The following is a 12061-nucleotide window of genomic DNA, read 5'->3' as shown; positions in this document are numbered from 1 at the left end:
AAATGGCTAGATTTGTGTATTATTTTATCTAGCTAAAGGAAAAAAATGCAGGCGGAAAAAATAAATGTTTGTAGCTGGGAAAAATAGGAAAAACAGTCGAGAGAAAAGAGGAAAAAGTGTCCAGGCCCAAAAATGGTTTAGATTCGTTTACCCTGATATTTAACCCAATGATTAAATGGCAGGAGAAAAAAAAAAAGGGAAATTGTCGAGCTGGAAAAAATAGCTAGAGTCGCTTACACAGATATCAACTTAAAGGAAAAAAAGACAGGAGGAAAAAACAAAGGAAAATTGTTTATGACAGAAAAAATGGCTAGATTTGTTTACACTTTTATCGAGCTAAAGGAAAAACGTCGAAAGAAAAAAAGGAAACGTGTTGAGGTTGAAAAAATGGCTAGATCCTTTTACACTAATATCTAGCCAAAGGAATAAAAGGCAGGGGGAAAAAACAAAGGAAAATTGTCTAGATATAAAAAATAGGTTGATGCGTTACAATTATATCTAGCTCAAGGAAAAAATGGCCGGAAAAAGGAAGAAAATGTGTCGATGTGTAAAAATGGATAGATTCGTTTACCCTAATATACAGCCCAATTATAAAATGCCAGGAGAAAAAAACATAGGTAAATTGTCGAGCTGGAAAAAATGGCCATATGAGTTTGTATTTTTTCCTATCTGAGGGAAAAAAAGTCGAGAGAAAAGAGGAAAAAGTGTCAAGGTGGAAAAATGGCTAGGTTCGTTAACACATATATACAGCCCAAGGATAAAATGGGCTGAGAAAAAAACAAAGGAAAATTGTGTAGCTGGAAAAAATAGCTAGATTCGTTTCAACTGATATCCAGAGTAAGGAAAAAATGGGAGAAAGAAAAAAACAAAATAAAATTGTCTAGATAGAAAAAATAGCTAGATTTGTTTACACTTTTATTTTACTGAAGGAAGAAAAGTCGGAAGAAAGGCATGATATGTGTCGAGGTGGAAAAATGGCTAGATTCGTATACACTGATATACAGCCCAACGATAAAATGGCAGGATAAGAAAAAAAAGTGAAATTTTCGACATAGAAAAAATAGCTAGATTTGTTTACACTTTTATTTTGCTAAAGAAAAAAAGGCGGGAGAAACGAAGAAAAAGTGTCGAGGTTAAAAATGGCTAGATTCGTTAACACTGATATACAGCACAAGTCTAAAATGGCAGGAGAAGAAAGCAAAGGAAAAGTGTATAGCTAAAAAAATAGCTGGATTGTGATATCTATCTAAAGGAAAAAATTCCAGAGAAAAAGTGTCAAGGTGGAGAAATGGCTAGGTTAGTTTACACTGATATTTAGCGCTAGGAAAAAATGGCGGGAGAAAAAAAAGGAAGTGTCTAGATTGAAAAATGGCTAATTGCATTTACACCGATATCTAGCCCAATGAAAAAAAGGGCAGGAGAAAAAAAAAGGAAAATGTTTTATATGGAAAAAATATTAGATTTGTTTACCCTGATATCTAGCTCCAGGAAAAAATGGCAGGAGAAAAAAAGGAAAATAGTTGAGGTGGAGAAATGGCTAGATTTGTTTAAACTAATATCTAGCCCAACGAAAAAAAATTCAAAAATCCACAGCTAATTACAAAAAAAAAAAACAATTATCACAAAATTTTTTAATTAAATTTTTTTGAAAAAAAAAATTTCTATATTTAATTTTCTAGTAAAAAGCAAAAAATCCTTAATTTGGTGAGTGCTAGAGCCAACTCCATGTGGACGCCCCAGTAGGTACTTACACTTATAATTCCCCAATATTTTCCCTACATAACTCTCCGTTATTCATGAGCACATCGCCTCGTGGTTATACTTTATACTTAGATGTTTTCTCCTCAAGAATATAAAAATTATTATGGCATCTTTAGAAAACATAAACGGGCACAGGGTACAGCGCAATACCCTCCCCCTTAAATTAAAATTAATTTTTTCCAAAGTTATGGTTCATTATGCATTTTTAAAGTTTAATGTTATCTTGACCTTTAAGGTTGAGCTCCCAAAATTCAATGGTCTCTTACTATGACCATATATATAAAAATATATATATATATAATCTTCGGACCAAGTTTTATTTAAACCAATTTGTAACTTTTGCCGTAATCCCGGTGACTAACAAACAAACAAAGGTGCAAAAAAATATGTTCAACTTCATTGATGGAGGTAATAAAAAACATTCTCCAGGTTGGCTATAACAAAGGCCTAGGATTTAGAAACCTAGTTGTTGAAATCCTTTTGTCTTCATTATTTACAATTTTGTAGGATCTGTGCCCATACGTTTTGATTGTACTCTCTTGGAAGTATATGTACATTTCTTTCAAAACCATGCCTCTGACGAACGACATCCTATAGCTCTTTTATATTTCAGGATCCCTATAGGTATTTATTTAATATAAAATATAATCAAACTACCTGAGAAACAAAGGAATCACGTATGAAATGAAAATAAAATATGTAGTTTCTAGGAATCATCATGTATTTATTTATTTTAAATCAGTAATCGACTCCCATATTTGGTTCTCGGCTAATTTTTAAAAAATATTATTAGCGTTCCTTCAATTTACGACTTGTATTTAATGAAGTAGATATAGTCTTATGTACGATGCAACTTCTAGAGAAGATATTATATAATGCCCTACAAAATGTACCCTTGGATAAATAGTAATACTTTGATGTATGAGCTGGGTCTGAGCACAGAATTTGTTTGATATACGTAGTGTTTTATAGATTTCTAGGTAGAGGGGGACGCAAGAATCACTTCAAGTGCATTTTTTAGTTATATATTATGGAATAAATAGGAACGAATGAAGCTTGTATGTCAATGTTATGTTGTATGTTAGTTATGTTTGATTATAACAAATGTATACTTTTCAAATCTACAGCCACCGTTGGTACAACAAACAATGGTGTTGTCCGTTTTTGTACATGTATTTAGCAATGGAGGTGGTACTCATTGAGGCGGGAGATTATGCGTCCGAGCAGAGTGATTCATTGTATTGTTCCTATTCAAAAAATGATTGATTCTGATGGATTTAATATTCAAACCATAAAAACCTTGCGTTAAGGAACAAATCCATTTTCAGAATGTGGAATTGAATCAATTCCTCATCCTTGGGGCGACGTTCTTAGTATTTAATCGTATCGGAACGTGGGATTTTAAGACATTTTCTACATAGAAGCATCATGGAATATCTTAGATGGAACTTTGGGACTACAAAGTTACAATGAATTGTAAGATCATTTAGATCCTTATTAAAATGTTTGTTGTATCTTACAATTAGTAGATATTTTGGACTGAAAATTAATGAATCAATTTATATATCATTAACAACTGATTTAAAGGGGCATTATGTGACGATAATGATTTAATTAATGTTTTTGAAGAATGCGTAAAAAGGGACGACTAAAAAACCACATGTGCATGAATAAGGATCAAGCATGTCGAAGAATCCAAATATAATGAATAAAAAAGAAAATTCCTAATTTTTTATACATTTTCCTTTTCTAATCATATCAGGGATCAATCGTTAATGAAAACTTATTAGTTATAAGTTATAACTTATATATTCAAAACTCATCAAATAATATGTTAAATAGTAACAACAACAACTTTTTTCTTCCTTCTTTCTTTATTACTCTGGGCGCGCCCGCCAAAAAGAGAGAACGAGCTCCTAGATACCAAGAAAGAGACAAAAACAAATAAATTATGTAAGGATTGTGCTGCCCTCTAAAGCCATTAATAAATAATACACACACCAATAGAATAGCAGCTCAACTACTATAATAATAGAGATTCTACTCACAAAGAGGCAGTGAGAGTAAAAAAAAGAGGAGTGTAATAATAAGTAGTAATCATAGTAACTATGTCAAGTACAGGCAGTAGTATAATAAACATATAGTAGAAATCAATTAGCAGATGTGTGACGTCATCGATTATGTAGGTTATCAATTTTTTTCTTTTATTACTTTTAGTATTAGTATATTTATCAAGGTCAATTTTACACATTGGCCCCTACCAGAAAATAAGTCGATATAATTATACTATAAGGAAAAATATCATGGACTTCTCTTTGAGGGGACTCACTTTAAGGTTTGTAGATTTTAATATAAATACTTAACACGTGTTTTTACGTCATAGTTTGAGATTTTGTGTGTGTGTGGTTTTTTTTTTTTTTTTTAGTAATGGAGGATGTTAGTGGTTCTGCTAATAAGGAGCGTTTATGGGCCGAAGGGATGAGTCGGGATGACCCACATCCCAGCCAGATCTTCATCGTTTCCTTTGTTTCTTATAGAAGGGATGGCGCGCTTTTTTACTTCAAACGTTGATAGCAGGAGTAAAGAAGAAGACGCTATATATATTTTTGCGTAGTTCTCAATTTGCGTAAAAGGCGGTCTTTTTTTACAATATTACGTTGAAAACTATAAATAGTACTTTCTACTGTGGGTACGCGCAAATGAAATCTTTTAGAGTAAGTTGGGCGGGGTTTAATGTATGAGGGAGCGTTAATGAGATGATTTTGGCTTTCAGTGGCTTGTTCTCTTTAGACGCTTTGTCTGACTATCTAGATGGATGGGGAGGAAGGAAGAAAGAAAGAAAGAAGGAATAACAAAGATCAGGCTGGCGAGCTTTTTTTTATTTATCAAAAATACTAGTGGAAAGCCGTTTCTTTGTTCATTCCACTTATAGTCATGGCGACGCCATTAGGAAATGAGATTGTTAAAAGCTTTAAGCTCCGTGGATATTCTCTCAAGTTGGATGCTCGGAAGCATTTCGAATCTCTGTTAAGTGCATTAGAAGATCGTAGTGAGGTGAAGGAATGGATGGGCAAGGTGCTGGATACTATCGAGAAGCGATTAGAGCTTCTATCCCCTTTGATAGGAAAGGAGGACCTGCTAAGGGCTATCCAGGTAGATATAAAGTACATATATTTGGGGGGAAAACACGCAAAGCGTCGTTTCTTGTTATTATTTTGGCGTCTTTTTTTTTTTTTTTTTTTTTTTTTTGTTCTTCATATATCTAATGTTCTTATAAAATCCCTGTTTTTGTTTTGATTCAGGATTGTAGCCGCGAAGAGTCCGGTGAAGATGATCACCATGTACTCAGCATAATAAGCGCGTTTCAGGTACCAAAGTTCACTTACTCCTATGAACGAAAGAAGTACATTCCCTCCGCTAATCCAAGCTCTCTTCTCTACTCTGGTAAATCATCCATCATCATCTTGACCTTTTGACCCGTGTAGAAGAAGAATCTCATAAAAATTACTACGTATTCTTAAACAAAAAAAAGAATGTCATGGCCGGGGTCTGTTCTTTGTTAGGTTTTTCTAGATTTTTTTACACTTCGTATAAAAACATAAACTGACAATCAACAGACTTGTTGCTTCGACGTCGATTCATCAGTGGATTCGCCGCCCGTTTTTATCAGTATCTCTATATTGTTAATTCTGATGTGTGTCGCTATAACTTGTTAAATATACTTATTTTTGTGTGTGGACTATGTTCTTTGAGCTGGGACTGGCCCATGAATCTACTCTGCATGACCACTCTTGGCTCAAAGGTTCAATTCTTAAGGGGTTTAAGTCGCGCAAAGTAATGTTTCTTTTCATGTAAAAATATATTTATTCAGGAGTAGTTCCTTCCCCTCTTTTATGACGCTAGTACTTTCAAGTGGCAACTATTGCGTACAAAGTTAATGTCTCCTCCATGTGTGACATTTGTTTCTAAAAGGGGAACGTTGTTACTGCTATTTTAATTTTTTTTAATTGGGATTACGTAATTACGCATGATAATGGAGATTCGGCTTAGAATTACGCGACAACACATTATCACAGCTGCAATCTTAACTCTTAATGGTAGCACTAATTAGGAGAATTTCTTATTGACAATCGGGAGGGGGTAGAATAGAATCTACGTCTTAATGTATATGGATTTAATATACTAAGCTGTGAATCTTTGAACATGTTTTATCTTCTTCCTAGGTGCCGACGCTAAAGCAGAACTTTTCAACTCTAGGTATGATCTCTTGTGTCAGCGTACATCAAGACATGATCTATTCACGCCTGCTGTGGCCGGGGGTTCGTCGAAAGAGAAAAAGTTCCATTTGAAAAAGATAGATTATCTCTTGGGTACATCGGACAAATTGTCGGATGTTATTATTTTGGGTATGATCTCACAAATGAAGTCAAATAGGTATTCGCTAGAGGATCCTACCGGAGTCGTGACGATGGACCTCTCGGAGACAAAGTTTCAATCAGGCCTATATGCGGAAGGTTGTTTTGTTCTGGTTGAAGGCTGGTATGTGTCTTGGGTGTCTGTAATTATGTGTCAGTCACATATATTACTTATCTTACAGGTATGAGGACTACACGTTTCACGTAATTGCTATGGGATTTCCTCCGACAGAGAAATCTGAGACAACCCGAGCGTATTTTGGTGATATTAATTTCTTTGGTGGACCTATGAAATCTTGTGTCAAATCCAATAAGCGCCTCGCTCAGATGGAGAAGGATCGGACAGATTCCATGTTTGTATTTCTCTCTGATGTATGGCTTGATAAACCTGCTGTACAAACCAAGTTACACCAACTCTTCACGGGTTATTCCTCAATGCCGCCAATCTGTTTTGTTTTTATGGGCAATTTTCTGTCGGCACCTTATGCCACGAGTGAAGTTCCTAATGTTCTGAAGGAACACTTTCGTGTCTTAGGAGAAACAATTGCAGAATATCCAGACCTAGTTGAGAACTCGCGATTTGTATTTGTTCCTGGTCCAACGGATCCGGGACTCCCAAATATTTTCCCTCGACCTCCTATACCGAAATACATTGCTGGAGATCTATTAAAAAAAGTACCTGGAGCTGTATTGGCTACAAATCCGTGCCGTATACAATATTGTACTCAAGAGATTGTTCTCTTTAGAGAAGATATTGTCACTAAGATGTGTCGAAACTGCATTTACTTTCCGGAGAGTGGGGATATCCCCACACACTTCTCCAAAACCATCATTTCACAAAGTCATTTGGCACCTCTTGCCCTACATATATGTCCAATTTATTGGGAACATGATGCTGCCATGTCACTTTATCCTGTTCCTGATCTTCTTGTTATTGGAGACAAGTTTGATCCCTTTGTTAGCTCACAATTAGACTGTCAAATTGTAAATCCTGGTTCTTTTGAAAAGAATGATTTTTCCTTTAAAACCTATGTACCTAAAACAAGACTCATCGAAGAGAGTCAGATACCTAGCACGGAATGAGTGATTAATAAGATGTAGTGTAGCTCCAAATTTTATGAAAATATGTATTTATCATACGTCTCTTTAAAAAAATATATTTTGAATAATAAATGCATTGCCAAAAAATAGATTATTTTTTATTACTCTAAATAAATAGGTAGCTGATACTCATCTAAGCATTAAAGTCATTAAGGCTTAGAATTAAATTAATTGTGTTTACTTTTTCACTGAATGCTTCAAACACAATATAATATGAGAGTTCAAAAGTGTATTTTTTATCTTCTATTAAATATACGAATTTGATGATGTTATTACTTATAAATCAAGAAGATTAGTAAGAAATATATATGAATAAGTTATTATACATTGAAATTCGATGCCACATTTTAGAAGCAATACGAATTCCTTAATTAGTCACAAAAGGGATCGCACAAGGATGAGATATCTTTTAATTGTCACAATACTTGGACTTGTTCTATCAGCAAGTGGAGATCCCCCAATGCCACAAGACGATAGCAATATTAACCCGGTAAGTATAATTAGTAAGACTATAATTAACTCATGAATGAATGTCCTTGTACGTATTTGAAGGATCTTGTCAAGCAATCTGTAAATCAATTTATGGAAAACTTTAGAAGTCTTGGCGCCAATGAGAAAAAAGTCAATTCAAAAGTTGACGAAATCATCAAAACTGTTGATGTCAACTTGAAAGAACAGAATTATCCAAAATAATAGATCCGAAAATATCGATAAATATATATTACAAATTAAAATAAATGAATAAAAAAATAACATAACTCTCAAGAAGAAGTATTAATTCAATGTCTTTAAAACTCCCAAGAGTTCATCCATTTTAAGTGATGAACAGAGGAATTTGGCATATGTCCTGGTGTTTCATCCATTCCGTAGGTTAAAGGTGAAAATAAATAAAAGGAATAACAAAGTCCAGATATGATGGATCCCATAACACAGTGGTAAAAAGTATTAGAGATTTTTGATGGAAGCATTTCCGTGATTTTGTCTATCAAAAAATCAAGGATCACAGCCGATAACATTGATGAAAATAGTAAGGCAGGGAAGTAATGATGGAAATATAAAACTCGCCCCATGCCCCAAAAAGGTACATAGTGAAGGCACCATCCCAGGAAGAGCCACGAACCCGAATATATCAACTTGGATTGTACGTTAGTTAAAGTATAATTACGTTGTATGCGTAGACTCAGGCCTGCAAATAGGATAAAAAAGATTCCAAGGAAAGCAATGTTTCCCCACCAAATGATGGGATTCCCAAGGAGATATATTCGATGATTATGTCCAGAAAAAAATTGTCCCTTTTTTGATAGAAAAAAATGATAATATTCAAATTACATACTTTTCGAATAAACTTACTCTTAAATTGATTGGCCATTCCCATGGACGTGAGGTATATTCCCCTTCTTTGGGCTTCAGCCCAGCATTACCTTGAAACATAACGGCATGGGACTCCAAAAAGCGTGAAACAAAACCCGGTGCATAATTTGAAAAACTTACATTAGGAACTAGGAGAACAACAAATAATCAAATACATAAATTGAGAGGCGTTTACAAATTTACGTTTTGGGAAAAAATTATCCTCCACATTCCACATTGAGTTTGGATCCCGTAAAGTCGGATTGCAAGTGACTTCCTGCTGTTCATAGGCCCATTTTGGTAGTGTTTTAGTAGTAGTTGTTAGAACACATTTGACAAAATAATGATGCAATCTTATTTTAGATGTAACAGTCTTAACGGCATCACCCTCGTTACCTCCGATGATTTCTACTTTCCATACATCATTTGCATCACCCGTTCCATTCTATTTAGAAGGAGAAAATAAGAATTAATAGGTAGCTATGGTTTGAGTTAATCTTTTAATAAAAAATCTCCTTACTTCTCCATAACCGGTCACTTGAAACATTTTTTTAGACATGGGAGCAGGCTCATGATGGGAATGTAAATTTCGTGCAGTAATGACATGTTCCAAACGAACTAAATCGCCATGACGTAGGAGATCGATGGAATTATCAGAATTCTTGTCTACTTCATTAGACGACTCATCATTCCATTTTTTAACAAGGAATCTATTATTATCGTCCTTATGTGCATAAGAGGTCACTTGTTGCTGTTTCGCACCTATTCCTTCTGGATATAGATGAAAATGTGAATGGAGATAGCCTCCAGCAGTACGATGGTTCTTTAAGGTAATAATAGCACCATATGCTACTTCTCTTGGCATACTAGCGTTATGCAACACATTTCCAACAAGTGCGGATTGGAAAGACGAACTAAAATGTCCATCACCATTACCTCTGAAAAGATAAGCAAATATGAATTTGGAGATTATCCCAATAAAGAGTAAACTCACGACTTGTACAAGACATTTAAATGAACAAAAAAAAAGGAAATGTAAAGACAAACTGGAAGAACAATTAAGCATAAAGCTCTTGCTAAAAAATGCTTCACAGTGTAGGAAAATGGCTTCTCTAAATCACCAAGAACATTCCATAATTGCTCTATTGTATTGAGACCCACCAATAGAACTATAAACAATCCAACAAATTTGACAGATATAGCTCCCCCAATGCAAATCCCAGTCAATGTTAACCAGAACCACCAGGATGCACTAAAAGCTTTGCTATCATAGGTACGAAACTTAAATGTTGTATATGTCGAAGCGGATATAAAGAAGAGTAAAATGGGATCCAATAAGATGTATTGATTCAAAGTTATGAGACCAATATCTATGTATGTACAAAATAAAATGTATATGCAATAGATTATAGAGATATAGGAATCCTTTTACCAAATATAGTAAACAATCCGGCTAAAATAGATGCTTGTAAAGATTTAGTCATTTCCCAAACTGTAGCAAAACTAAATGGAACGATACATGCTCCAAGAAATGTGCAGGCCTTTAATGGTAGAAATATAAATAATTAATATAAAAATAGATTCAACAAAATATAATCCTCACGATCCGCATTCCAAGATAGCTGTGATCCAAGTAACGATCTCCTGGCTTTTCAAATGGAAAGGTTCCATTATAACCCGTTAGCCATCCGACCCCACCAATGAACATTTTCCCCAAAGGTGGATGAACATCGAAGAAAAAGGTTCGATTAATATACCAACTCCCCATTTTCCCAAAATGGGTTTCATCCCAACAAACCCAGGCTGGCTCTTGGACATTATAGAATCTAGTCCATAGTGTAAGGGCCAAAATAAGACCAAATGATGTCCACCAGTACTCCTGCTTCATATCCTTAATAAATATTATAAGAATACCGACAGGTACCTGTCCATAAAGTATTATTTTTACCTTCCATTAAATTCCAGGTACCTTTGAAAGTGAAATTCAAACATTTAAAAAAGTATTATTAAGGAAACGTCACTTAATAAATACAAAAAAAAAAAAAAATAGGTAAGGAGATCATCATATAGAAATGCTTGAATCGAATTTCATGGAATTGAATTTATAAACAACCTATTTTATAAAAAAAATAAAGGATATAATTTTCAGATAACCATAGACGAATCAAGGAATATTCATATTTATTTCCCCTTGAATTAATTGTCCATTAATACAACTACAAAGTTCATATGTTGCATAATTAATCACAAAGGACTATGTGATACAAAATCAAAAGTATATTACCGGCATTGGACGGAAATATGACGAAGAATTACTATCGGTTAGTCAAAAATGATTTATATCTATTTATTTTACACATTTTGCAAATTAATCAGCTGGATATTTTGTTGTTGAAATGAGCGGTACTTTTTTAAATGTCTATTCACAAAACCTTTCTATTTTGTTAAGAATAATTATATATGTGACCCGTCAACACCAAAGTTAGCTCTGAAAAAGTTTCTCATAACTCATAAATAGTTTTGGGTCAGTCTTGGTAACTGGCACTTAAAACAAGGGGCCAGGCAATGATATTAGATACAAACAGGGCCACAGCTACCTAGTAATGCAGTTCCCCAAGTTCTTGTTGGGCCCCAAAAACTAAGGTTGCTTAAGACAATGGTTATAAAGGTGGGCCATGATGGGAGGCTAGGGAGGGGGCGCAGTAAGATTGAGCAACCCATGCTTAAAAAATATTATAGTTATTATATTATAGGTTCCCAAAAAGCTTAGTAGTGGACCTGGATGCATAATTTTCCCCATCTCTTCCCTCTTTTATTTATACCGTCTGGTGCTTAAAACCACTTTACCAGATCCATAAGAAATCCTTTGCTATTTAGAACTCAGATACAACGGGTTAACCCTGCAACCTAAGAAAATTACTTTAAAACGCTCTAATTGCACAAAAAAAAACTCAGAAAATTGATTAAAGCTAGTTTATTTTTTATAATTTATATTACATTTTCTTTATATATTCTATATAGGAACAAAAGCACAAGAACCAAGACCGATAAGTAATATATTGCGGTCTCGGTTGGACTTTGTCGGTTCCGGTTCTAGCAGTTCAATAACCAAAAGACCAATAAGGGCACAACCTTGTTTGTGTCACAATGGAGATCTTAGCTATCAAGAGGTTTGCTACAACATTTCATTTTTTTTTTATTAAATGTCTCCGAGCCAGATGGTGTCATCAAAAGCGGCAAATGTTACTCGTAAGCCATGGGTTCCCAAACCTTGCTATAAAGTATTTTTATTGACATCATAAATTGCATCATAATTGAAGGATATTCCATTTTTGGGGCTCAAAGTTGATATTTTTATAACTAAAATGGACAAATTTTGTATAAATCTACTTGGAGCCTCAAATGGCTTTAAGAATAAAAAAGACTTTACACCT

At 34.3% G+C, this 12061-nt stretch overlaps 2 protein-coding genes and 1 long non-coding RNA gene across 8 annotated transcripts; 2 read left to right on the top strand and 1 right to left on the bottom strand.

The window, feature by feature from the left end:
- The first annotated feature begins 2793 nt into the window (after positions 1-2793).
- On the top strand, positions 2794-7448 carry PolE2 (DNA polymerase epsilon subunit 2). Of its 4 annotated transcripts, none has more exons than XM_071893638.1 (7): positions 3804-3943; positions 3998-4096; positions 4187-4475; positions 4535-4914; positions 5064-5205; positions 5985-6300; positions 6359-7448. In XM_071893638.1, exons 4-7 carry the CDS (start codon positions 4696-4698, stop codon positions 7257-7259), a joined length of 1578 nt encoding a protein of 525 aa, XP_071749739.1. In that variant the 5' UTR covers positions 3804-3943; positions 3998-4096; positions 4187-4475; positions 4535-4695; the 3' UTR covers positions 7260-7448. The 4 variants fall into 4 exon arrangements, with proteins under 4 accessions (XP_071749738.1, XP_071749739.1, XP_071749740.1 ...); XM_071893639.1 differs by having other exon boundaries at positions 3842-3943; positions 3985-4096; XM_071893637.1 differs by adding an exon at positions 2794-2819 and having other exon boundaries at positions 2889-4475.
- A 178-nt stretch (positions 7449-7626) lies between these two features.
- LOC139904751 (uncharacterized) lies at positions 7627-8048 on the top strand. The gene is made up of 2 exons (XR_011783789.1): positions 7627-7767; positions 7830-8048. It is a non-coding gene; the product is annotated as an uncharacterized lncRNA (long non-coding RNA).
- On the bottom strand, positions 7983-11048 carry tw (Protein O-mannosyl-transferase 2). 3 transcript variants are annotated; one of them, XM_040725722.2, is made up of 9 exons: positions 10912-11048; positions 10576-10740; positions 10231-10518; positions 10060-10168; positions 9622-9997; positions 9148-9565; positions 8832-9072; positions 8628-8776; positions 7983-8569 (listed from the first exon to the last, which is right to left on the bottom strand). In XM_040725722.2, the coding sequence occupies exons 3-9, from the start codon at positions 10513-10515 to the stop codon at positions 8066-8068; spliced, it is 2082 nt and encodes a 693-aa protein (XP_040581656.1). In that variant the 5' UTR covers positions 10516-10518; positions 10576-10740; positions 10912-11048; the 3' UTR covers positions 7983-8065. The 3 variants fall into 3 exon arrangements, with proteins under 3 accessions (XP_040581656.1, XP_071749736.1, XP_071749737.1); XM_071893635.1 differs by having other exon boundaries at positions 10231-10740; XM_071893636.1 differs by having other exon boundaries at positions 10231-10596; positions 10912-11041.
- Between the last annotated feature and the right edge of the window lie 1013 nt (positions 11049-12061).

Source organism: Lepeophtheirus salmonis, chromosome Z, assembly GCF_016086655.4.
Source record: "Lepeophtheirus salmonis chromosome Z, UVic_Lsal_1.4, whole genome shotgun sequence".
Taxonomy (NCBI): Eukaryota; Metazoa; Arthropoda; class Copepoda; order Siphonostomatoida; family Caligidae; genus Lepeophtheirus; species Lepeophtheirus salmonis.
The sequence above is the reverse complement of the archived record's forward strand: the minus strand, read 5'-3'. Positions and strand labels throughout refer to the sequence as shown.

What these genes read in the sequence shown, in the direction of transcription:
- tw (XM_071893635.1), bottom strand. Translation starts at nt 10,515, where the DNA reads ATGAAGCAGGAGTACTGGTGGACATCATTTGGTCTTATTTTGGCCCTT. An exon ending in CGGATTGTTTACTATATTTG is followed by an intron (nt 9,998 to 10,059) that starts GTAAAAGGATTC and finishes GTACATACATAG; the next exon opens with ATATTGGTCTCATAACTTTG. An exon ending in GGATAATTTTTTCCCAAAAC is followed by an intron (nt 8,777 to 8,831) that starts GTAAATTTGTAA and finishes TTGTTCTCCTAG; the next exon opens with TTCCTAATGTAAGTTTTTCA.
- PolE2 (XM_071893637.1), top strand. Translation starts at nt 4,696, where the DNA reads ATGGCGACGCCATTAGGAAATGAGATTGTTAAAAGCTTTAAGCTCCGT. An exon ending in ACCTGCTAAGGGCTATCCAG is followed by an intron (nt 4,915 to 5,063) that starts GTAGATATAAAG and finishes GTTTTGATTCAG; the next exon opens with GATTGTAGCCGCGAAGAGTC. An exon ending in TTTGTTCTGGTTGAAGGCTG is followed by an intron (nt 6,301 to 6,358) that starts GTATGTGTCTTG and finishes CTTATCTTACAG; the next exon opens with GTATGAGGACTACACGTTTC.